General features: G+C 43.5%; 2 protein-coding genes across 4 annotated transcripts in view; both read right to left on the bottom strand.

The window, feature by feature from the left end:
- Positions 1–21,634, bottom strand: part of GMIP (GEM interacting protein) — a 65,096-nt gene extending 43,462 nt beyond the window's left edge. Inside the window, exons 1-3 of one of the 3 annotated variants that reach the window (XM_054013271.1) lie at positions 20,910–21,634; positions 15,135–15,496; positions 11,758–11,895 (exon numbers count right to left, since the gene is read on the bottom strand). In XM_054013271.1, the coding sequence (XP_053869246.1) occupies positions 11,758–11,895; positions 15,135–15,387 (391 nt within the window). In that variant the 5' untranslated portion in view covers positions 15,388–15,496; positions 20,910–21,634. Of the gene's footprint in view, positions 1–1,476; positions 1,629–11,757; positions 11,896–15,134; positions 15,497–15,966; positions 16,057–20,909 lie in introns of those variants that run through there. The other 2 variants (XM_054013270.1, XM_054013272.1) reach the window with 2 other exon arrangements.
- An 18-nt stretch (positions 21,635–21,652) lies between these two features.
- Positions 21,653–24,262, bottom strand: NXNL1 (nucleoredoxin like 1). Its single transcript, XM_054013273.1, has 2 exons — positions 23,562–24,262; positions 21,653–21,983 (listed from the first exon to the last, which is right to left on the bottom strand). Exons 1-2 carry the CDS (start codon positions 23,885–23,887, stop codon positions 21,686–21,688), a joined length of 624 nt encoding a protein of 207 aa, XP_053869248.1. The 5' UTR covers positions 23,888–24,262; the 3' UTR covers positions 21,653–21,685.
- Positions 24,263–26,075: the final 1,813 nt, after the last annotated feature.

Here is a 26,075-nt window from a genome sequence, read left to right on the forward strand (position 1 = left end):
AAAAAAAAAAAAAAAAAAAATTGAATAGACAAAATTTTACTCCAGTTCCAGGAAGGTGACAACCCTTTTAAGATACCGTTAGGGCCCAAGCCTCTGGGGAGAGGCCATGATGACAGATATGGGTGTAATACAGAGAAATATTGAACAGTTCTGCAGAAATTCAAAAAGCAGGCAACTTGGTCAAAATATAGGTAACACAGCTAATGTGCAGTACCCAGAGTAATGTCAATACTACATCATAATACTGTGCCCTTTTCTGAGGTGTTCAAAGTGCTTTATGAACGTTAATGAACTTAGACTCACAACCCCCCATGAGATCTTACCTATCAAGGTACCTACATGGCTCCCAGTACCTGAGGTCAGTATAATTATCCCAGTTTTGCAAACTGGAAAGCTGAGGCACAGAGAGAGGTGACATGAGACGTTCAAGGCATCACAGAGTCAGCTGCAGATATTGTAATAGAACCCAGGAGTCCTAACTCCCCACCTCCTGCTGCAACCACTAAACTCCCTCTCTTTCTGAAACTATTTGGGTCAGGCTTTCAGTTGCATGGAATGATGCTGGGTTGCTGGCTAATGTTGAATTAAATACTTGTGACAGACTTGGCATTTCCAGCCTGTTTCCCATCAGGCAGAACTGCTCCTCTCTAGTAAAAGCATCACTCACACACACACACACACCCCTCACCCTCAAATCACAACAATCAGCAATACTAGCATGTTATACCACAAAGAGCATTTTTTTCACCTTAAAGATCTCTTCATACTATTAATGGTCAAAAAGTCCCTATAGGCTCAAAATGCTGCTGAAATCTTTAATGGTGGAAATTGAGCACGTGTGCAATCGCCTGTTTACAAAATAAAAATAAAGGTAATTGTTCCATTCTTTTCTTTCTCTCTCCAATTAGCACAGCTTTGTCTCCCTGAATGGGAAGTCACCTGGAGTGTTGCGTTTGGTAAACAAAGCTGGCCCTTTTTTTTTTAGTTAGGAAAAAGCATGTGAAACCTTGAACTGGTTATTTCTGCACTATTAAAAATAGGAAAATGCAGTGGGGCCTGAGGATGTTTATTGTTGAGGAAGAGACTCTTAAAAATAGGGGTTATAACAAAAATGGTTTAAAGGACCTCAACCTAGAAGAGTGGCACTGTGTACTGCAGGAGACACATCCACATTCTCAGAGAGAACACTGGAGCCTGTGACTCCTGACAATGGAGGCTCTGCATTCTTTTCTCTTACAAGAGTCTAGCTTCCACTGCAAACTAACCCACAGCTGCATCTGGCGGAAAGAAAGAGCTGTAGTAAAGCGCATGGAACAGGCCAGGTCTTCATGAAAAGGCAAAGACACAGGAACGTTAATTTACCATTGATCTATCACAGCCTGCTAGGCATTTCAGACTGACACAAGAGATGGCCCCTATCCCATAGAACTTACATTATAAACCCTTCACAAAGTTATTTCAAATGCCATCACATACCACTTGGTTCAGGATCTCCCATGACTGGGTCTTCTGTGTTTTGGTCTGAAAGCATCAGGGTCCCAGTTTACACAGCTCTGAATCGCAGCCCAGTTGAATAAAACACAAATCCTTGACCAATTCTGATGTTATTGGGTTATCCAGAGAGTCCATATGAGTCGCATGCTAAGGGAATTGACAGAGAAGCCCTGGTCTAAGTGCAGCCGCTTTAACCAATCTACTTCCTGCAGACACATTTCCGTGTAAGGAAACTGTGCGCAGTGTACATTTGTTTGATCGTGCAGTTTGCATACATTCAGATCTGTCTGTGAACAAAGAAGGGCCCATTTTACAACTCCATTGGCTTCAATGCCTACAGCAGCACAAACGCTCACTGTTCTGAGTTCTTGTATACAGGTAACCTTCACCCTAGGAAAACATAATCCACAATTCCAAACTCCTGGGGTATATGAGTCTGTGCACATTTATGTGGGAACATGCGAGTGGTGCTTCTAGGAATGCTAGGTTTTCCCATATTTATACAATATATTACCATAGATGCACAGTGAATGTGGCCATTGGTTTAAAAGACTCTTCTTAAAATATTTCAGTAGAGCACCATGTAGCAGCACTTATTCCAGAATAATATATTCAGTCATACCAAGAGAAGAGAGATTGGTTTCAGACAGCAGGAGAATAGTAGAAATTGACCAAAAACCCACACTTATCTGAAACTCTTGTTCCATGCTTTGGTGGTTTGGACAAACTGGAACTGAGACACTCCCCACCCCACCCCTCAAGATTTTGGTTTTGCAAAACCCAAACCTGACCAAGTTTTTTCCAAGTTGAGCTCTGGTTTCCCCAGCTCACCTCTAATATGACACAATCTGCTCCTTGCTCAAGTCAGTATTTCTTAGGGTATGTTCACCCTGCAAGCTGGGGGTATAATTGCCAGCTCAAAGAGACATACCCACACTAACTCCAGTTGCGCTAGCACACTGAAAATAGGCTAGCCACTATGGCTCAAGCAGCAGGAGGGGCTAGCCACCCCAAGTATGTACCTGTCCAAGCTAGGCATGTACTTGGAGGAGCTAGCCCCTCCTGCTGCTCATGGAACTTCAGCCAGACTCTATTTTTAGCATACTTGCTCAATTGGAGCTAGTGTGGGTATGTCTCCTTAAGTGGAGAGTGTAATTCCCAGCTCAAAGTGTAGACACACCCTAAGACCTATGAGGAGGTTTCTCAGATTGAAACCCATCTTGAAGACAACTAAGCTTCGCTTAAAGTCTTTACATCAGGATTGGATGTCTTCCTAATAGATATGCTCTAGATCATTAGCAAGCTATTGGGCTTAATGCAGGAATCACCGGGTGGAATTCTATGGCCTATGTGATGCAGGAGGTCAGACTAGATGATCATAAAGGTCCCTTCTGGTCTTAAAACCTATGAATCTCACAGAAACACTTATATGTTTGAAAACCAGTGATACAGGAAATGTAAGACACATTTATTCAAAAGCTATGGATTTATCTACAGTCAGAGTAAACTTCAGTAGCTTCCCCTGCAATTACTGATCATAATATAAAGGTGAACCAGTCTCATGGCATAAACATAGGTCTCTCATGCTTGGCAGTGAAACAATTAATTTTCTTTCATTGATTCACAAATAATTCTTTATAAAAGACACAGTTGTTTGCTCTATATAACCAGAGAAAGGCTCTTGCCTATAACTTCAGCCTCTGTCAGGTGCCACAGATCACAAACACAGGTCTGCAGGATTGGTGAGTGATAGCCATACCTTCACACCACTGCAAGGTTGGACAAGAGAACTGCAGCTAATATTTCACAACCAGAGGCTACATCTGCTGACTCAGTTGGGTCAGTTGACAGCAAACTGACTGGATACCACTTAATTTTACAGCTTCCTGTTCCTGCACCACCTTTTGTCTGAGCAACTAGTCTCTTAGGCTGGTTGCTGCCCAGACCCCCTGGAGAACAAACTCCTGCCACCCAAACCAGTCTTCTGACCTGGCTGTACACTATCCTGCCATGCCCAAACCTGGATCTTCCTGCTACCTATGCTAACCAGACTGCCCCTGCACCCAGGGCCGGCTTTAGGAAGTGCGGGGCCCAATTCGAACATTTTCGGCAGGGCCCCAGCAGGGATGACTAAATATATATATATATATATATATATATTAAAAAAAAAGCCTTTCATTTCTTAGCAACCAGTTCCCTATAAAAAGTTCTGATTTAAGGGATGTGCCACAGTATGTATATTTTGTACCAATAGGGTTACCATACATCCGTATTTTCCTCCCGGACGGCCATTTAAGAACCAAAAAGCCTGACATGTCCGGAAAAATACAGATGTATGTTAACCCTACCTGAAGTTCTTTTTGAAAAAGATGGGTCTGAACTAGAACTGAACTCCGTTTCACATGTGTGGGTCCCTGCCACTCCCTGGGGGTGTGCTAGGGTGACCATATGTCCCGATTTTATAGGGACAGTCCCGATTTTGGGGTCTTTTTCTTATATAGGATCCTATTACCCCACCCCCCCGTCCTGATTTTTCACACTTGTTGTCTGGTCACCCTAGGGTGTGCACATGTGTGGGTCCCAGCTGCTCCCTGCCCCCCTCATTGAAGCAGGTGTGCAGGGTTACTGCCCTAGGAACTGCAGGACACCAGTGGACATGGGGCTGGCTGGAGGCCAGGCAGGGGCTGACTTGGAGGTAGGGTCTGGCTGCAGGCAGGGCAAGGGGTGAGGGACTGGATGGAGACAGGGGAGTGTGGGGTGGGCTGGCTGTCTTCAGGCAGGGCCAGAGAGGGGTGCGGCATGGGTTGGCAGGGCTGGAGACAGAGGAGTGCGGGACTGGCTGGCTTCAGGCAGTGGGGTGCGGTAGGGGTTGGCTGGAGACAGGGCAGGGGGTGTGGGGCTGGTGTGGGCAGGGCAGGTGGTGCGGTAGGGGCTGGCTGGAGATGGGCTGGCTGCAGGCAGGGGGTGCAGGGCTGGCTGGAGACGGGCTGGCTGCGGGCAGGGGGTGCAGGGCTGGCTGCAGACAGGGGCTGGTGCAGGCAGGCCAGGGGGTGCGGGGCTGGTGTGGGCAGGGGGTGCAGCAGGGGCTGGCTGCGGGCAGGGGGTGCGGGTACAAGGGGTACAGCCCACCCTGTACGGTGAGTGCCCCCTTCTCCTCCCTCCCCCACCGGGGTAGCAGCAGCAGCCCGGGACTCGGGGGCTATTTAAAGGGCCTGGGGCTCCCCTGCTTCTACCGCCCCGGCCCTTTAAATAGCTGCGGGAGCCCTGGGGAAGCGGTGGGGCTCCAGTGGCTATTTAAAGGGCCGGGGCGGTAGAGGCAGCGGGAGCCCCAGACTTTATAAATAGTCCCAAGAGCCCCGCAGCCCTACCCCAGGGCTCCAGCAGTGGGGCTCTGGTGGCAATTTAAAGGGCCTGGGGCTCCAGCCCCTGCTGGGAACCCCAGGCCCTTTAAATTGCCCCTGGGGAAGCTGGGCCACCCCGGTACAGCGCACCTGCCGGTACACCGTACTGGGGCTTGGGCGCGGGGCCCTCTTAGGGGCGGGGCCTGATTCAGGGGAATTGGTTGAATTGGCCTAAAGCCGGCCCTGCCTGAACCTTGCCTATGCACTGATTACCCTCCTCCCACCAACTAATGTCCTGGCTGCTGAACTTGCTGCACCATGGACTATGAAACTACCCCCTGTGATCTTTCAGCAAGGCCTGGCTGCTGCCGACCACGTGCATCAACACGTGATCAGCAGCCCTGACCTCAAACCTCACGGCTCTGCTTGCTCACAGCAGGCCATGACAGCATCCCAGGTTCAAATGTGTTTGAATCACGATAATAAATACTCTGATTTTTTAGCTTTCCTCATGAATATGAATTGATAGCTGAATCTCAGAACTCTGGGGTTGTCAGACTAGGGAAATTAAGGGACTTATTACCTGCTCCCATGAGTAATACGTGCTAGAACCAATCGCTTCCCCACTTTCCAGAGTAGGCAGGATATATGCCACCTGTGTGATGAGGTAACCAGACCCGATAAAGAAGTTCAGAGCTGCTCACTTATTTCTATTCATGTGGCTGTTTCTGGGTGGGTATAAAAGGGCATCCTGCAGCTATGAGCATGAACATTATTGGTTGCGAGCTTTAGGGTAAGTGGTGTTGACAAGTTTCTGTGGTTTAAAATGCAGAACTGTGACACAAAACATTTAATTTCCTCTAACTCATCAGCCTTCTTCCTTGTTCTGACTCAGTCTTGTGATCTCTCTCTCAGTGGGTTGACTCTTCAAGACCAATACAGTAACTAAATTCCTGGGTGGGAAGCCTGATCCAGAGTCACTGTGACAATGTACAATGCTGGTTGGAAAAGCAGCTGTTGCAGGCACTCCAGAATTTTTGTGGCTTGTGGTTCACAGAAGCCACAAGAAGCATGATTTCCCTTTCACCACTCTCTGCCAATTGCTATGGTAATACAGTCCATTAGAATTCTCACTGCAGCTGCATCATTGTTCGTGTGGCAGCCTCTTAACCACAACTACAGAACCCTGTCTCTCCTACCGCATACACTACCCACAGAGAGTCAGGATTATAGCATTGCTGGAGGACTTATGAGAGCTAAGGCCACGGCAGCATTTCCATTCTAAACAAGTGTCTTTTATAAATATATAACCTAAAAAGAATATTACCTTTTGGGTTGAAATTTTTCAGTCTTATGTGAACATTGTGTGTTCATTATTATACAGGTACAGAAATGTCTGTCATATTCATTTGGGGTTTGGGATTGTTTGTATACTGGTAATAAAAATGGGTCTGAATCTCCTCACACGCACACTGGAGATACAGTATTGACTTCAAAGGAGTTTCTCCTGGTTTACATCAGTGCAAACAGCAGAAGGAGAAAGAGCATGAAAAGCCAGGTTACAAGTGATGGAAGGGCTTGGCTGGATACATGTGTGTGGCTGCTCACCAGCTGCTTAGGCATCATCTGCACAAGATAGGCCTAAACCTCAACATTTGTATTTAGAAACCTTCAGCATCTGGGGTATTTGAACTGGGGCTCAGGTCCACCTCTAATTTAAATAGCTATTTGCGGGGGGTGGTTATTTCATTAAACAAAGCAGTCACACTGAAATCTCCCTCTGCTGAAAAAAACTTAACCAGAACAGGCTCTCACGAGCACCTTCTATCACTAATGCCAGAACTCCCTTTGGTTCCACCCCATCTCCTTGTATCAGTCAAACATGAAACATCTCCAGATATGTGAAACACAGGTTGGAAAGCTTTCCCTGTTTCCCCATATGTACCCACATGCCCAGACGTCTCACTGAGCCTCACACTCATGCAATCCTCCTATGAAAGAAGGGCCTAAACTGCAAAGTTCGTGTGCAGATCAAGGTCTACAAAGCTTGGAGGTGCTCAGAGCTGGAGTGGAGATAAAGGCCCATCTCTGTCTTCTATACCCACCATTATGTGCCCCACAGATCTTTGCCCACATACACAAGATGAAGTACTAGCACATATAGGTCAGAGAGTTCTCTAGTTCAGTGGTTCTCAACCAGGGGTACGTGTACCCATGGGGATACTCAGAGGTTTCTAGGGGGTACTCAAATCATCTAGATCAGTGTTTCTCAGCCTGGGAGTTGCATCCCCCGGGGGGGGTCACAGGATGGGTTATGGGGGATTGCAAGTGCAGGGCTGGCATCAGGGGGTGGCAAACAGGGCTTCAGTCATGGGCAGCAGGGTTTGGACTTCAAACCAGGCTCAAATATCACAGATATATACGTACAATAAATATATTCTAATCTATTTATTTTATTTTTAAATTTATTTTATTGTGTAATTATATGGTAAAAATGAGAAAGTAAGCAATTTTTCAGTAATAGCATGCTGTGACACTTTTGTATTTTTATGTCTGATTTTGTAAGCCAGTAGTGTTTAAGTGAGGTGAATCTTGGGGTACGCAAGACAAATCAGACTCCCGAAAGGGATACAGTGGTCTGGAAAGATTGAGAACCACGGATCTAGTTCCTCAGTGGAGACAAAGAAAGCCTTAGGCCCTTGGATTCCTATGCTGGTGGCTAGCAATTCTCCCTCCTCCTCCTGGTGCCCTCACCAATATTCAGCTCTCAGTCACACCTTCTCCAGGCAGTCTGTGGACGGTTTGTTCTTATTTTCCCTTTTCTCCCTAATGTGGAATTACCTTTGTTTCCTGAACATTTCCCCCTTTTTCTACCTAAAAACAAAAGCTCAGCTTCAGGATAGCAGCAGCAGAACAACTTCTCTGCCTGTTTGTGGTGGCAACAGGTTCTGTGCTTATTCAGAACAAATTCCAGAACTAGAGAGTTTTAGACCCATTGTCCAACTTTTCTGATAAACACAACAAAGGAACAGAGAAAATAAACCAGTATCCACATGTTCTGTTTCTTTTCTAAGGTCTGGTTTGCTGTTTGGTGGAAGTCTCTTGACTTCAGATTCATACCCCTACATCAGTGACTAGAACACAGGACTGAATTATATTTCCAATAAATGTACCACTGACTCACTGTGTAACTACTTAACCACTCCATGCCTCAGTTTCACTCTGTTAACTGGGGATAATTATACCTACCTAGCTTTGTAAAGCATTTTGATATTTATAGATAAAAAGTGCTATTGAAGTGTTTTATGTTGTGCAAAGACATTTATAGCAAACAGGGCTATAATGTGATACAACAGATAAATGCTAATAAATCTTAGGCACTGCAGAGACTTTAATTCTTAGGAAGTTCCCGGCACTATAAAAGTTCTTAATATAACAACAAGGCTGCTTTTGAAACCAATTAAATTCATTCATGGTGTCTCCATCATACAGTATAAAATAGTGCCCAATAGAAGTTTAGATCAAATTTCTAATCTGGATTAAGTGTCATATCCTTCTCATGTTTTAAATGTGATTTCCCACACTCAGGTATCTGAGCTATTCACTGCAATTATCTGGATATCAGTGCCTCCAACTTCAAATTATTTGGATTATTAGTAGAACTTTTCTTAATCAGGACCTATTGTACCCAATTCAGTCAGTCCCCATTAAGCTCTTAGTGGAAACATCACACCAGAGATCCCAAAATCCCTGATCTCCTCTCCCATCTCAGCCAGTCAGAGGGGAGAGGCGTGTGCTTTGACTCACTCTGCTGCCAACTCATTTCTACCTTCCACACCCAGCAGTTTCTGCACACCTCCCTGTTTCAACACCAAACGCAGGCTCACTACCAAGACTTTTCTAAATAAATCACTTTGAAATGTACAAGCCAGTGGGTGCAAAGCCTGAGGAAACTGAACATTTTCAGAAAGGAAAAACTCACTCCACAGATTTATTGGAAGCAAGATCATTGCAAGGAGCTGTGGGAGATATAAGCTATTGAAAGTTTGGGTAAAGTAGTAAATATTTCCATTAAGCGTATTTCTGAATTCACATGCCTAGAGCCAGCGGCTGTATCTGAGCCTGCTACTATAGCATTGGAAAAACACAACACATATGGCTATTAGACATGGATCCAAACTAGAATCCCAGATCCAAGCTAGGGTAACCAGATAGCAAGTGTAAAAAATTGGGACAGGGGTGGGGGGTAATAGGTGCCTGTATAAGAAAAAGCCCCCAAAATTGAGACTGTACCTATCAAATCGGGACATCTGGTCACCCTAATCCAAGCAGAATGAACTTTGGGGAAGTTTGAAAATTAAATTTGCAATTCAGGCCTATTCCAAATTTCTTCAGGACTCCAAAAGGAGCTGAACTAGGAGCATCAATTCTGAACTGGCAGCTTCTTCAGCTTATTTCCTTTAATTACTAATTTCTGCATGACCTTTACCAAACAGAAGTAGTGAGGGACAGGTGATTAGATAATGAAAACATTATTTCCTATTACAATCCAATTGTTTTCAGTTACTCTTCTAGAGGGGGAAGAGCAGTGTTCCAGGGGAGAGAAGGCTAGCACTGGGGAAGGATTGTTTGACTGTTCAGATTTCATTCTTAGCAAATCTGCAATTCCTAACTATGTAGAAAGAATACAAGGAATATTCCCAGGAGGAATCTAATCCCCATGTGAGGAACTCTGCAAATAGTGGTTCAAATACACCAAAAATAGGGAAGGGAGGTACCCCTTATTTCAACCTAGTGTAGAACCCAGAAGTCGGGACTCCTAGCCTCATGAGTTTAACCACTCAGCTTTTCTTACTGTATTGGTTTTGTTAAAGCACAGAAAGCAGAATCCTGAGCTTTCTTTGGGCAGATGCCCACAAAAAGGAAGTATAGGAATTCTTCAGAAATGGATCAGCTTCTACATTCATATCAACATACAGGGAGTAATAGATACTCATGCCCCGTAGACATTTAATCTCATAAATAGTCCCTGTCTCTCCCCCAATCCCCCATTTGTAGTTGAAGCAAGATTATAATTTATCCCTAAAGCAGAAAGCCTTTTCATTTGCACCCAACACTGAGATCTCCTACAAGACAGTTGCTACATCTCCTTATTGCTTTTCTAATGAACAATGTACATTCAGTGACTGCATTAGAAAAAGTTAAGTGCTATGTTGTGGAGCAACCTCTTCTATGTTTCCTGTTAACCTTTCCCATAGGGAAAAGATTTGGTCTTTTTATAAGAACTTTTTTCCCAGCACGCCACCCCCGGGGGTGGGGAGTAGGCCTTTTAAATGTGGCAGAGAGGCACAGCTGCTGCTTTAAAGTAGCTAGCTGTTGCACCTTCCTTCCTTCCCAATGGGGTGAATATCCTTAGGTTCCTGGGGAGACAGCATGGCATGTTCTCCTGCACATGTTCCTGAATTGCATTTACAGTTTTAAACTAGGAAAACACTGGGTTCTTCATCTTCAAACAGATTTTTTTTAATCCTAGCACTCTGCTAGCAAAAGTATTTGCCTGAAATACAAAGCTGCTCTTAAGTAGGGTCTAACTCTTCCCCTGTGGTACGGAAGGCTGTGGTTTGGGTTCTGTTCCTGTGTGGTGTAGAAATGACCAGGTGGTAAGAATAGTCAAAGCTACCATCATCCAATCTGAACGGAATCAAGCAGGCCGCCAGGATGCAGAATAGTCAGAGCTGGTATGGGACAGCCTGAGAAGAGGCCCTAATGAGGTCTGCTAGTCACAGCTTGTGGGACCCTGAGAGGCTCCCCAACCCTCTGCAAATAAAGTTTTCTAAACTCCTGCTCTAAAAATTCCCAGTCTCTCCTTCAGTACTCTTGCTGAACTGGCCTCAGAATGAAAGAGCTGTAGTTAGTGGCTCAGGCATGGGACTAAGTACTAAAACTAGCATGTGATAATCCTGGTTCTGACAATTACTATGCTCCCTCTGTAACCTTGGGCGGGTCACTTCACCTCTCAGGCTCTCTGCTTCCCTAGCTGTAATGTGGGGATAGTTAGTTACCTCCTCACAGGGGGGGCGGGGGTGAGAATTAGCTGTTTAGGAAGCTCTAAGAACAACATTTGTTGTGGAATTGACACTGACAGTGAGGGATTTGCAGGCAGCTGCATCTCACATGTTTTCTTTTCACAAGGAAGAAGCAGAAGAAAATGCAGTTTAAAAAAAAAAAAAAGAATGGCCATAATGACTGAGCAAGTGTCCTTGCTCCTACCACAGGAAGGGTGTGACAGGAGAAAACTTATACTCTTGTGTCTGGGGTCCACTGTGCTTTGCTATTCCCTTCTAAGTGAGAGGGAGAAACTAGATGTGAGCCAGAAGTAGAATCTAGGCATCCTGATTACTGTTCCCTGGGTTAACCATTAGACCATGGCTCCTTTTTAATAGTGAAAATTACAGTGGGGGGGGGGGAAAAAAGTGATGTCAGCAACATGTTAGTGTAACAGCAAAGTTAAATAAGGAGCATATGCCTTAAACAAACTGTACTTCACAGAAACAAATAAGACATCATCTACCAGCACAGTACGAAAATAAACAGCAGAAACTGGTGGATGCCCTAGGCGCCTGCAGATATGGGAGGATAAAGAAAGAAGATGCCTCAACTCTGAACTTTCCTCCCTTTATAAGTTTTAGCAGCAGCTTCTCCCCCAAAATGGGACTTTTAATTGGAATAAATACAGACAATTCCTTACTTTCTGCTTCATAACATCTGTAATAACATACATTCTTCGCATGCACAGATACCTGTCTCCATATGTGCAGCACCAGTACAATGAGACCCTGATCCTGACCGGGGATTTTGAGCACTACCCCAGTACAAACAATAAATAACACACATTTCTGACTCTTTCAGGTTGGGGATTTACCATTCACACTGGTGATGAGGGCTGATATGGCAAGCTGGATAACTTCACAATTCAAAGCAGGATACTTGCTCAGGAGGGAAGAGATGGCCTGCAGCAAATCTGCCAATTTAGCTTCAACAGCTCCTGAAACAAGAGCTCCTGAAATAAGAATAGTAATAAACAGTTGTAAGTAATGAAGGCTATTTGTTTAAAAAAGAAAAGAAAGCATCCCCATGATTTAATACTGAGGGATAATAATAATAAAAAAAAAAGGTGAAAGGGGAAAAATCAATGACTAGTGTTTCACTGCATAATTTCCCCCCTCCCTCTCCACAGTAAGTATCTCTGCCACCCAGACAGAACTAAATCCCCTCTGTGGGGGCACTGACATCTTATTGCTCCCACACACAAGTGAAGCATGCAAAAGAGAAAATAATTAACATCCAAGAGAAAAGCATTTCTCCCATACGTGAAAACTTCAATGTACCAGGTGGAATGGAATCAGGAAGTAGACCCTTGGAACCGGACCCAAATCCAAGGTTTGCCCACACCTTGAATAGTGGGTGCTTTACTGACTGTTTATTCCTACACTTTATTTCCTATCTTTTAACCAGTTACTGATTCATAAGAGGACCTTCCCTCTTAAGAGTCTTTGGTGTATGACTTTTTCAAAGGCTCTCTGAAAATTCAAGTATGCTTTATCAACTGGATCACGCTTGTCCACAAGCTTCTTGACACCCTCAAAGAATTCTACTAGATTGATGAGGCATGATTCTTGCAAAAGCCATTTTGACTTTTTCCCAACATCATAGGTTCCTTTATGGGTCTGATAATTCTGTTCTTCACTATTGTTTCAACCAATTTGCCTAGTACTGAAGTTAGGCTTACCGGCCTATAACTGCCAGGCTTATCTCTAGAGCCTTTTTAAAAATCACAGTAACTGTCCTCCAGTCATCTGGAACAGGGGCTGATTTAACACGCCCATGTTAGTAGTTCTGCAATTTCAGATCTGAGTTTCTTCATCATTCTTGGGTGATACCATCTGGTCACGGTGACTTATTACTGTTTAATTTATCAATATGCTCCAAAACCTCCTCTAATGACACCTCAATCTGGGACATTTCCTCAGATCTGTTACCTAAAAAGAATGGCTCAGGTGTGGGAATTTCCCTCACATCCTCTGGAGTGAAGACTGATGCAAAGAATGAATTTAAGCTTCTCCACAATGTCCTTTTCTTCCTTGAGGGCTCCTTTAGCACTTCAATCATCCAGTGGCACCACTGATTGTTTGGCAGGCTTCCTGCTTCTGATGTCCTTAAAATTTGTTTTGCTGTTAGTTTTTGTGTCTTTTGCTAGTTGCTCTTTAAATTCTTTTTTGGCCTTCCTAATTATACTTGATTTGCCAGTGTTTATGCTCCTTTCTATTTTTCTCCATAGGATTTGACTTCCAATTTTTAAAGGATGTCTTTGTCTCCAACCACCTCTTTACTCTGTTTAGTCATGTGGCACTTTTTTGGTCCTCTTACTGTTTTATTTTATTTTTTTTTAATTTGGAGTATATGTTTAGTTTGAGACTTTATTATGGTGTTTTGAAATAGTTTACATGCAGCTTTCAGGCATTTCACTCTTGTGACTGTTCCTTTTAATTTCCATTTAACTAGTGTCTTTGTTTTTGTGTACTTTCCCTTTTTAAAATTAAATGTGACTATACTGGGTTTCTTTGATATTTCCCCCCATACAAGGATGTTAAATTTAATTGCATTATGGTTGCTATAACCAAGTGCTTCAGCTATATTCCCCTCTTGGACCAGATCCTGTGTTCCACTGAGGACTAAAGAGTTCCCTCTCCCCTTGTGGGCTCCAGCAGTAGCTGCTCCAAGAAGCAGTCATAAATGGAATCTAGAAATTTGATCTCTGCATCTTATCCTGAGGTGATATGGACCCAGTCAATCCCCGATTATTATTGGATTTTCTCTTTTTGTAGCCTCTCTAGTCTTCCTGAGCATTTCACAATCACTGTCACCATCCTGAGCAGGTGGTCAGTAGTAAAATCCTACTGCTATACTTTTATTATTCAAGCATGGAATTTCTGTCCACAAAGTTAAAGTTTGATTCATTTAAGATTCTTTTTTGCTATATTTGACTCTGCTTTCTTTCCCATATAGTGCCACTCCTGCACCAAAGTGACATACTCTGTCACTCCTATATATTTTGTACCTGATATTATCATGTCCCTTTGATTATCTTCATTCCACCAAGTTTCTGTGATGCCTATTATATAAATATCCTTGTTCAATACCAGACACTCAAGTTCACCCATCTTAGTATTTAGACTTCTTGCATTTGTATATAAGCATTTATAAAATTTGTCAATATTTAGTCGTCTGCCTTCATGTGATGTAATTGAAGGAGACTCCTTTTCATTTGACTGTTTCTCTTCAGTTCCTACCTCTACTTTATTAACTCCCATCCTCTCTTCTTCACTAGGATATAGAGTATCCTCCTCTAAGGGATGTCTTGTACCACACTGTTTGCTCCTGCACACCTGTTGGCTTTCCCCCATGCTGATGTGATATGTCATTAAACAAGTATCAGAGGGGTAGCCGTGTTAGTCTGAATCTGTAAAAAGTAACAGAGGGTCCTGTGGCACCTTTGAGACTAACAGAAGTACTGGGAGCATAAGCTTTCGTGGGTAAGAACCTCACTTCTTGCATCTGAAGAAGTGAGGTTCTTACCCACGAAAGCTTATGCTCCCAGTACTTCTGTTAGTCTCAAAGGTGCCACAGGACCCTCTGTCATTAAACAAAGTCACTTTGCCATTTAGCATAAATGTAGATAGGACCCTCCCTGGATACCATCCATCCCTATGCAGGATATAGTTAGACAATGCTGCTGTTAGCAATGCAGGCTAGATTTTCAGCATCTGCTTCCTTTTAGTGGGTTTCATTGCAGTCACTAACACTACTGTTTAGAACGGCTGTAAATCAGATTTTTCATCCACCAGTAATTGCAGGTGCCATCTATAGCACATAGGAGCCTTTGCTTTTCATTTGATGAAGCAACTGGGTTCTTATTTGCGGAAGGACTATAAAATGTGCTTGCAGTTATTTATAGATGCAATAAATATGGGTGCAATTAATACAAATAAGAGTACACATTATTAAGTGCCTGCTAAAAAGGGAAGTAGGCATTGAAAGTCTGGTCTGAAAGGTCTGAGGGTCATCTGACTTCATTGTTTTTTATATGTAGTGTACCAAAGAATGCTGGCTGCTTTATAGAACAAAGACCCTGGGTCCTGTCCAGACCTTTTCAAGTCCAGCCCAGAATTGGTATGATGTTAACTTTTATGCTAGCCTTTCTTGTAAATGAACAAACATATGTAAATTTTAGACATTTACCTTCTCTTTGGAAAAGCTCCCGGAGGCTCTGGAATTTGCCATCGATGTTCCTCAGATGTCCAGTTACGTGCAGCAGCTTGTTGGTACACAGGTCCATTTGACCAATGCAGTTACCAGAGGTAGGTTTCTGGACTGAAGCCCAAACAGCGGTCAGGAACCCAGAGTCATGCTCAGAAGTAAAGTGCCCACTGTTTGGTGATTTGCCGCCAATCTGAATGTAACTGGCATTGTCCTGTACTCCTGTCCGATTCATGGTAATGTCAGAGGTATTAGTAAGCACAGAGTAGAACCTCTTTGTCACAAATCATGTTTTCTGGTACACATTTCTGCAGTCTTACAGACTTCTGCACAGCTTGCTGTCCCTAAAATAAGTAGAAGAAACATTCTATACAAGGCCTCAAAATTCAATACAAAATGCCTGGAATAATTGAGGATTTGAGATTAATTCTCAAGAATCATTTCTGTGATCACTTATTTAAATATAATTTTCTAATTCTGTTGCTGCTGCCTTTTGACAGTCTAGCAAATGAGACTTTAGTCACTTCGAATGTGTAGTAAATACCATTACGAAAACTCCTCCTCCTGCACATTTCAGCAAATGGAGACCCAAGTTCAGGAAAGACTCGGGTTTTCCTCAGAGAGACTGATATCAAAGTGAAACTCAAACATCCACATGCAGCAGCACTGTGTTTTCTTGTGAGCTCTTTTAATACAAGTCAGATTCTTTAAAAGTAAAAGTATTTGTGTTCAGGTGCACTGCTAGAATGTTATGAGTCACCTTCATTCTCCTTCCCTATTTAAGTCAGGGGTAGGGGGAAACAAAAATGACAACCTGTTTGAAAAACCAGTTTGCCGAATATCCCATGTGTAAAGGCACCTCGCTCTTGGCTGATAAAAATGGAAAATCAAGTAGTTGTCCCGACTCAGTCCTTTGTGCAGCAATAGCTCTTGATGTTTGCAGCTTCTGAACTCTCCTGATACGCCCCTCAGTCTGAATCCTTTCAGAGGGCACCAGTCCTGGAAGTCTCACTACCGTGTTCTCTGTGTGGGATGAGTGTCTCAAACTCCAGACAAGTGTCAGGCTATGTGGATTTTCCACATTCCTGCTTGGAGTTATGAAATCACTCATTTCCCAGAGTATCTATACCATCTATAGGAGCAAACTGATCCTGCTACCACTCTTTTGTTAACCCCTTTACTACCTGAAGATCTGTAAACTGCCTTCATAGTAAAAATTATTAGCAAATTGAATTACACAAGCATAACAAGATATTTTATAGGAAGATTAATGTATAGTTCAAAAAGGAAAATGAGTTATGCAGACAAGCCAGCAGGTGGAGAGTTTGGAAAATGAATTGCTCAGAAATGTATTATTACTTGTATTATGGTAGCACCTAGATGCCCCAATAAGCGATTGGGATGCCCAATGTGCACTATACTCACATAATAAAAAGTTTAGTTTATATACATATTCACTCATATAATACTCAGTATTTTATATAGTGCTTTTAAACTTAAAAAAAGGGTTACAGACATTAGGAAATCAATCCTTGCAACACCCGTGATCTGGGTCAGTCAGACAGTATTGTTATCCTCATTTCATTGATGGAGAATTGGAGATGCAGAGAAGTTAAGTGACTTGCCCATGGCCACAGATGGCGCGAATATTAGAGCCAGCATTAGAATGCAGGAACTCCCTGCTTCTAATCCTGTGCTCTAGCCACTAATGAGCACTGCTTCTAATAGAGTACTTATATGCTATGTGTGCTGACAATACTAAGCTTCTGTAATAATATATTTAAAGTATTCAGTGAGCACTTTATAGGGGTACAAAGCATACCTAACCCTAACCCTAACCCTAAGCTTTCTCCCTCTCTACTGACTGCTTTTCTCATCATACTTCTAGACTACAGTACTGTCTTTTAAATAATTTAGATATCCAGACCTATTTGTACACAGTGCTATTCCAGTGTTGAAGGATTTACCCAAATAACAAAAACAACAAAGAGTCTGGTGGCACCTTAAAGACTAACAGATTTATTTGGGCATAAGCTTTCGTGAGTAAAAACCTCACTTAACACTCCATCTTAGTTGTACAACTATTTCATACAGCATTCTTCATCATTTATATTACCAATAATATAAAAAAGCCTGTCAAATGGGTGCACTTTAACTTTGAGTATGTGGCCAGATCCCTGGTGCACCCTCAGTAATTGGTGCTTTTGGCACTTAAGCTTCTTTTTGGCCCACTGTGGAAACACAGAACTAGGCAGCACTGGATCTGACATCTGTATACAGCTGGTGACTTCCTTCACAGAGTTTTTGTACCCTTGTTGTCTTTTTGGATCCTGAATAGCTCACTCCTCAGAGCCTGTCACAGAAAAAGGTTAGAGCAAACAAATGACTTGTCTCTATTTTTCAGCATGCCAGCACTTTGCCTTTTGGCAGATTCACTTTGCTTTTGTATAGTTGTTCCATTTCCCTTGTTGTACTTGTGGGTCTTTCAAAAAGTAACAAAGGTAAGAAACATTTTTTACAAATAGGAAAATATGATTGTAAAACCACAAAAATTAGCAGAGGGAGTCATGAGTGGGTACAGCACTTGAAAATGGTTATTACTATGCTTTTAAGCTGACATGAATTCAAGTGGAGAGTGTCCTTTCAATAGCATCACAATGTTTGGAGTATGGGAAGCACTATGAATGCTAATTAGTAGCCATAACACTAATATTGGCAGTCTTTATATAGGTAGGGATGTGTGTGTGTGTGTGTATAAAACCATTATCCTTTTCCTCTCCCATACAATAATATTTTTGTTGATTTTTAATTTAGAGGCTTTTAAAATTATATTGGTATAATCACCTGTTGTATTGTTGTACATTGCTTTATTGAAGACTTGGAGTGGATCAGGAAGTTCAGTATCTCTCATCCAAAAGCTACTTTATCCCAAATTATTGTCTTCTGTTTTTATTTTTATCTATTTATTAAGCACCAAAGTGCTGTACAGAACACAGAAAATGTCCCAAAGAGAGTGAACTGGCTGCTGAACATATTGTTCTCTCAAGTAACCTTTAATCACACTTTGAAATGGTGAGATGCTCTTGTCCTACTGATGACCAGACAGTTGAAAAATAATAAGATGCAACAGGTCATTTACACAGAATATCAAAACTCACATGATATTCTGTTTCATTATTTTTCTCTTTGTATCCTAGAGTATTAGAAATATAGCAAGTCTACAGATACACTCCTTTTACAGACCAGGCAGGACTGCCATAGTGTTAGAGATGAAGGTGGCACTGGGTCCCTTGCAGCCATTCAGTTTACATTTTTCCTCCTCCTTTCCCCTTCTACTTGCCAGTCTTGCTACATAAATAGAGGGAGGATTAAAAGAGAAAACTAGTTGAACAGGCTGGTCCTGCCTTATGCCTCTCTCTGTCTTCACTAGAAACATACCTTCTTTCAGTTCTTCCATTTGTTCATTCAGGCTATTTAAACTGGCCTGCTGGGCAATTTAAGAATATAAAATCAGAGGCCTGAAATGCAAGATTACTGGGTTCTATTCCCTGCTCTTCCATGAGTTTATTGTGGTCAGGTCACTTAGGCCAAAATTTTCAAACACTGATGCCTAAATTTAGGCACCTAAGTTTTTATTTACACAGATATCTAAGTGGCTTGATTTCCAGAGGTGCCGAGCAGTTGGAATTATGGTTGCAACTGGACAGCAGGATTGGAGTTGTGCCCATTCTCTCTGCTGATTCAGCTGCTGGAGTCTTGAGTTATCCTATGTATTAGAACTGAGATAATAGGGACTGGGTTATTTATCAGCCTAGCTGTCTAAAGCAATTGCCTTGCTACAAAACTATTTTAATTCAACTTGGGTAGTTAATGAGTGAGGCCCCAGGTAGTAATTTGGACGGGGCAGTCAAAGACCCCTCATTGCGGGCTTCCTTGAGACTAAGCCTTGCTAAATCATGGGCTAAAGAAGATAGGATTCAGTCCTAGTTGCTCCTTAGGCAAAAAAGAAAAGCAGTTTCTAATCTCTTATTTGACCCATAGAAATGAAATGCTTCAATTGTGAATGAGGTTATAGTTAGCACAAAAAAAGAGTAAAAGGAGTTACTTAAAAGATGCTAAAATGACTATAAATTGTCAATAATGCCCTCATTTGTGACTGACAGGTGTTCAGCAATTGTTACTTACTACCAGCAGATGGCAACATAGATTAGAGACTAAAACTGTGGTTTATTTATTATTTAACATAGCCCCACAGGGATGCATCAGCATCACTGAATATAAAAATCAAACAGTGATGGTGGGAAAAAATCCATTCAGCAGCACTGAAATTAACATGTTCTAGAACTTTAAACTGTGTAACATTACCAGTGATATGCAAAGTGAATCAGAAACTGTCAAAAAGAACAGGAGTACTTGTGGCAAATTTATTAGAGCATAAGCTTTCGTGGACTACAGCCCACATCTTCGGATGTAGAAACTGTCACTCACTCACACCAGTATCACCTAGGTCCATAACAAGTCAAATGTGTTGGCTGGTTCACCTGTTCCACAAGAGGATTTGGTTCATAGTCCTTTTAGTGGTCTGTACATAACACATTAATAGCAACCCATATATACACTATTGTTTTTAAAAATTAAAATGTCTTCCTCACTTTTTTTAGTGAATTACTAATTGCTTTATTGTGCAGAGTAGTATTTCTGAAAGCCACTGGCTGTTCTATAGTTCATTTTCTGGCTAATTTCTAAGTAAATGAATGGCTGAGATCTCAATGTGAGACTTTCACAAAGGCAGGTTTAGATTCTTGAGCTCAAGAAATCAAAATGTGACAGCTGATACAGCCAGACGGTCATTAATGTGCTGCTAACACAGGGGTGGGCAAACTTTTTGGGCCGAGGGCCACATCTGGGTGGGGAAATTGTATGCAGGGCCAGGGCAGGGGGTTGGGGTGTGTGAGGGAGTGGGAGGTGTGGGAGGGGGTGCGGTGTGCAGGAAGGGGTTCAGGACAAGGGATTGGGGCAGAGGAGGGGTGCGGGGTGTATGAGGGGGCTCAGGGAAGGGGGTTGGGGTGCAAAGTGCAGGAGGGGGCTCAATTCAGGGGTGCAGGAAGGGTGCAAACTGCGGGAGGGGGCTCAGGGCAGGGGGTTGGGGTGCAGGAGGGGTGCGGGGTGCGGCAGGGGGTTGGGGTGCACAGGAGTGCAGGGTGCAGCAGGGAGCTCAGGGCAAGGGGTTGGGGCAGAGGAGGGGTGCGGGGTATATGAGGGGGCTCAGGGAAGGGGGTTGGGGTGCAGGAGGGGTGCAGACTGCGGGAGGGGGCTCAGGGCAGGGGGTTGGGGTGCAGGAGGGGTGCGGGGTGCGGCAGGGGGTTCGGGTGCACAGGGGTGCAGGGTGCAGCAGGGAGCTCAGGGCAAGGGATTGGGGCAGAGGAGGGGTGCGGGGTATATGAGGGGGCTCAGGGAAGGGGGTTGGGGTGCAGGAGGGGTGCAGACTGTGGGAGGGGGCTCAGGGCAGGGTGTTGGGGTGTGTGCGGGGTGTGGCAGGGGGTTGGGGTGCACAGGAGTGCAGGGTGCAGCAGGGAGCTCAGGGCAAGGGGTTGGGGTGCAGGGTGTACGAGGGGGCTCAGGGCAGGGAATTGGGGTGCAGGGTGCAGGATGGGGCTCAGGGCAGGGAGTTGGGGTGCAGGAGGGGTGCAGGGTGCAGGCAGGGAGTTGGGGGGCGGGGTGCAGGAGGGGTTCGGGCTCCGGCCCAGCGCCACTTACCTAAAGCCGTTCCGGGGTGGCAGCAGTGTGCACCAGGGCCAGGGCAGGCTCCCTGCCTGCCTGCCCTGTCCCCGGCCCCGCGTCGCTCCAGGAAGCGCAGCGGCCCCAGGCAGAGGGTTCCACATGCGCTGCCCTTGCTGTGCCTCCAGGTACCTCTCTTGAAGCTCCCATTGGCTGCAGTTCCCCGTTCCCGGCCAATGGGAACTGCGGGGGGCGGTGCCTGGAGGCAAGGGCAATGCACGGAGTCCCCGTCCCGGGGGGCACAGGAAAGTGGTGCCAGCCACTTCTGCAGAGCGGTGCGAGGCCTGCGGCGCCACAGGGGGCAATCTCGCGGGCCGGATCCAAAGCCCTGAGGGGCCAGAACCAGCCCGCGGACCGTAGTTTACCCACCCCTGTGCTAACAGAAACTCTATGCAATAAAGGGAAAAAAGTGAGTGTGAGAACAGGAGGAAATGTTCTCTGGGGCATTTCTGTCCAATAATGTCCCCATTATAATATAAACAGACCTATTATATGAATAGATGTCAGTGAGGAAAAGGAAATGCCTCTCCTCAGGCTGCATCTTTAATCCTAGCATGGTTGTCTCATTTCCCCAGCCACATGTTGTTCCCTGTTCAGAATCCTCCAGTTGCCACTGAGATCCTGAGACTTTGTGAAGATACAAATGTCTATACTAACTTGTGCTGCAGTAAAGCTACCCTCTGTGTCTGGAAACAGTTGAGTCCTGCTTCAGGATAACCACAAGCCTAGCATATGTATGTACCGCTGGAACTTCATCAGTCCATATCAGGACAGAGCACTTCCTCGGTCTCCTTCTTTTTCCTTGTCTTCTTGTCCAGCTTGTACTTGAGGCGGCGGATCGGATCGGTGATGCTCCTCTTGGCCAAGTCATCAAAGTCCTCTGCCAAGAGAAAGCTCCTGTCAACCAGCTCAGCGGCCTCCTGCCAGTTCCTGAAACAGGCAGTGCCCAAGCACCTGATCTCCTCCACAGCATTTCCAGCAATCACCTCCCCACTTGGCTTCAGCACCACCACTACAGGTGTGTTGGACACAGCAAACCTCAACTCCAGCTCCCTAGAAATCAACAAGGGAAGAAACCTTAAATCACAAAGCCCAGAGCTCCATGGGCAAGGCACTGAAGACATTATACCCCTTCTGCTGGGAAGAGTGATGGGGATACCCATGTTGCTGCTTCCCTTCCTGCTGCCGCACTGTGGGGTGAGTTTCCAAACCTCCTTTTTAGGTGATTAATTGCATGATGTGTACAGTATCTTCTCTGGGAAGGAAAACACTCCTGACTCCTAAGGGCAGCATGGGAGTGGTCTATGAACTGGAAGTGAGCTAGAAATCCTGCTTTCTTGTCCTACTTCTCATAATGACTCTGTGTACAGACTTGGGCAGATCACTTCCCCTCTCTGTGCCAGCAAATGGGGCTAATATAATTGACCCGCCTCACAGAGGGATGTAAGAACCAACTAGTTAAAATTCGTAAGAAGCGTTGAAGCTGTAACATGCTCAGGTTTATTGTCAAGTGGGCAGGGAGCATTCAAAGTCACTACTATTTACATTGCTGTTTATTCTGCTACTAATGTGGGTACAATATTTTGGTGCATGTTTCCCTTTTGCTTTACGTGTTTTCTAGTATCTCACAAGCAGCCTGGTGGGACAATCTCTCTGTTGGATCCTTTAAGAGCAAGAAATAAACAGGTACTATAAAAGAACACAAAACACTCAGTATCCAGATTGCAAGAAAACACCAATTGTAACAAAGCTTTGAGAGTCTAGAAATCACAGCACTAGATGAGCCTTTATGGCTCTGACTCCTTAGGAATATATCAAAAAACTGCTTAAAAACAACTATAACAAAACACTTTGTACTTATCCAGCTCCCTGTACATACCTAGGTCACTTCACCCAGGTAACAATGAGCGTTGCAAAATGATAAGGCATTATCTCCATTTTGCAAAGCAACAAACCGGCAGGAGGGGCGAAAAGCTTGCAGAAGACCACATAGCGAGTCAGTGGCAGAGATAAGAATAGAGTCAAGGTACTCTGCAGCTAAGTCCTCTGGACAACACTGCCTCTCACAGAGAAGAGTTTGTTGTAGACAAACTGCACTGAGGCTGATCCAGCTTTATTTATTCCTGCTGTCTATATTTCTCCAAAGCCTCCCTCCTCATTACACTCACTTTGTATTATTTTCCCTCTCGTACATTTTGAATCTCTCCCCACTCTTCTGCTTCAGATGGTCTTCTTTCTTTGTTCAAACCACCCTTAAAACTCACTCCTTTCACAAAGACTGCCAATAATAATCCATGAAACAGACTTTTAAAATACATGTGCTACCATGAGTCTGAAACCTCAACCTAGGGACAGCTGGGCCTAGTAGAGTGATCTTGGGACTGGGAGTCAGAACTCCTGATTTCTAATTCTGGCTATGCCCCTTTGATTCACTGTGTGGCCTTGGACAACTCACTTCCCCTTGCTGAGCTTCAGTTTCTCCATCTATAATAATGAGGACCCAACTCCTTCTACAGATAAAGAGTGCTAGATAAGTACAAAGTGCTGTTATCATCTGTGTGTCAGTTGTGAGCTGTTATCTGTGTCTGATTAGATTAAATTATCTGTCTTGTTGGTTTATTAAGATCTTACCTTTTGAACTCATCCTGGAAGGGTAAGAACAGCCACCTTTTTGGCATGGTCTTCAGGAACTTTTCTTGCTTCTCCTCTGTCTCATCCTGAGACACGTACACCAGGACCAGCTGGGAAGCCCTTTCCACATAAAATTCATCAGTGAGTCTCACAAAGAAATCTTTGAGGACAGGTGAAAACTCCTGGCATCGAGTGCATTCACCAGATCCAAAATACAGCAGCATCACTTTGTTATCCAGTCTCTGGCTAAGTTCACGCTCAGTGTCCACTTCATCACAGTCCTTGTTGTTTGTAATCAGGATCTTCCCAGTAAAAAGGGAAACCATGGCTAGCTAAACCTAGGAGATAAGGCTGATAAAAGATTAGTTAATAAGTAATTACAACTGATCAATTTGAGGCTCTTTTGCAATGAAGGCAGGATTCTATCCCTATGTCTGGGAGTTCAGTGTGAGGAAAGATTGCACAGCCTCTTCAGGGAACCTCCACCCTGTTGCGTCCCCTCATGAAGTCTCCAGGAGTTTGTCAGTAAGATCATTCTTCTACATACTGTTCCCTTCACAATGCTGTCAGAAAATGCACCAGTCCTGCTGCTGCTCAGGCTCTGCCCGGGTTTACAGTAAATCCAATAGTCTTCCTGTTGTGCTTCATCTCCCACCCTATTAATAGTATCTGACACATCAAACTCTGCAAAGACTTCTTTAATCTTCTTAAACTGTTGACCTGGCTCCTGTGGGGCCATTCAGAGCAGCTGTTTAAACGATCACAGAAATGCACCAGGATCTGTCATTGGTACAAGCTGTAACAATTCCCTGGTAGGAAAGCAGGGTGGGGGGATGGTTGTAGCTAAAGGAAGCAGGAGAGAAGGGGAGCATCTTTACAATCTTTGGTATGCCACTGAGGACATTCTTAAATAGAGATATTAAATGACAACCCTGTGCATTGCTTTTACACAAAACATGCTTTCATGGTTTCAGGGTAGCAGCCGTGTTAGTCTGTATCCTCAAAAAGAACAGGAGTACTTGTGGCACCTTAGAGACTAACAAATTTATTAGAGCATAAGCTTTCGTGGGCTACAACCCACTTCTTCGGATGCATATATGCTTTCATGGTGTGAGATGCATCTTATAAGGATGATAATGTGAATCTGATTTCCAACAATTGTACTTTCATATAAACGCTCTTCAAGAGGACAGAAAAATTGCTCTTTAAAAAGAGAAACAAGAGTTTGGGTCCATTATGCTCATGATCTTTGAAGAGGAATTAGTGTTAACATGAAAAACCGTTTTAAGATCTCAAATCAATAACATACTAGCCTGATAAGTTTATACAGTGTTGTATATAATAGGTAAGCTCCAGCAGTGTTCAGTGCTATATGATAAGCTTATGCCAAAGATATATGGAGTTTAATACCTCGTAAAATAAAATATTAGAAAATCTGTGTGTTTTATATCCACTTGCAAAATCTTGAGCTCAGAGTTGTTTCTCTTGCTACTGAGATCACAAACACCTAAAGTAGAGGTGGCAATGCAGAGAAATGTTTGTTTTAGGTGTGTATGATATCAGTTGCTCTGGCAAGAAAACAAAGAACCCTAGACTCAGGACTTGACAAATAAAAATAATTGATTTTCAAATACTGTTTAATACATATAGTTAAGGCTGTCAAGCGATTAAAAAAATTAATCACAATTAATCGTGCTGTTAATAATAGAATACCATTTATTTAAATACTTTTGGATGTTTTCCACATTTTCAAATATATTTCAATTTCAACACAGAATACAAAGTGTACAGTGATCACTTTATTTTATTATATTTGCACTGTAAAAATAAGAAATAGTATCTTTCAATTCACTTAATACAAGTACTGTAGTTCAATCTCTTTATTGTGAAAAGTTGAACGTATAAATGTAGAATTATGCACAAAAAATAACTGCATTCAAAATAAAACAATGTCAAACTTTATAGCCTACAAGTCCATTCAGTCCTACTTCTTGTTCAGCCAATTGCTCAGACAAACAAGTGTGTTTACATGTGCAGAAGACTATGCTGCCCGCTTCTTGTTTACAATGTCACCTGAAAGTGAGAACAGGCGCTCACATGGCACTGTTGTAGCTGGCATTGCAAGATATTTACATGCCAGATGTGCTAAAAATTCGTATGTCCCTTCATGCTTCAACCACCATTCCAGAGGACATGCGTCCATGCTGATGATGGGTTCTGCTCAATAACAATGCAAAGCTGTGCAGATCAACGCATGTTCATTTTCATCATCTGAGTCAGATGCCAGCAGCAGAAGGTTAATTTTCTTTTTTGGTGGTTCGGGTTCTGTAGTTTTTGCATTGGCGTGTTGCTCTTTTAAGACTTCTGAAAGCATGCTCCACACCTGGTCCCTCTCAGATTTTGGAAGGCACTCCAGATTCTTAAATCTTGGGTCAAGTGCTGTAGCTATCTCTAGAAATCTCACATTGGTACCTTCTTTGCATTTTGTCAAATCTGCAGTGAAAGTGACTTAAA

Source organism: Malaclemys terrapin, chromosome 23 (assembly GCF_027887155.1).
Source record: "Malaclemys terrapin pileata isolate rMalTer1 chromosome 23, rMalTer1.hap1, whole genome shotgun sequence".
Lineage (NCBI taxonomy): Eukaryota > Metazoa > Chordata > Testudines > Emydidae > Malaclemys > Malaclemys terrapin.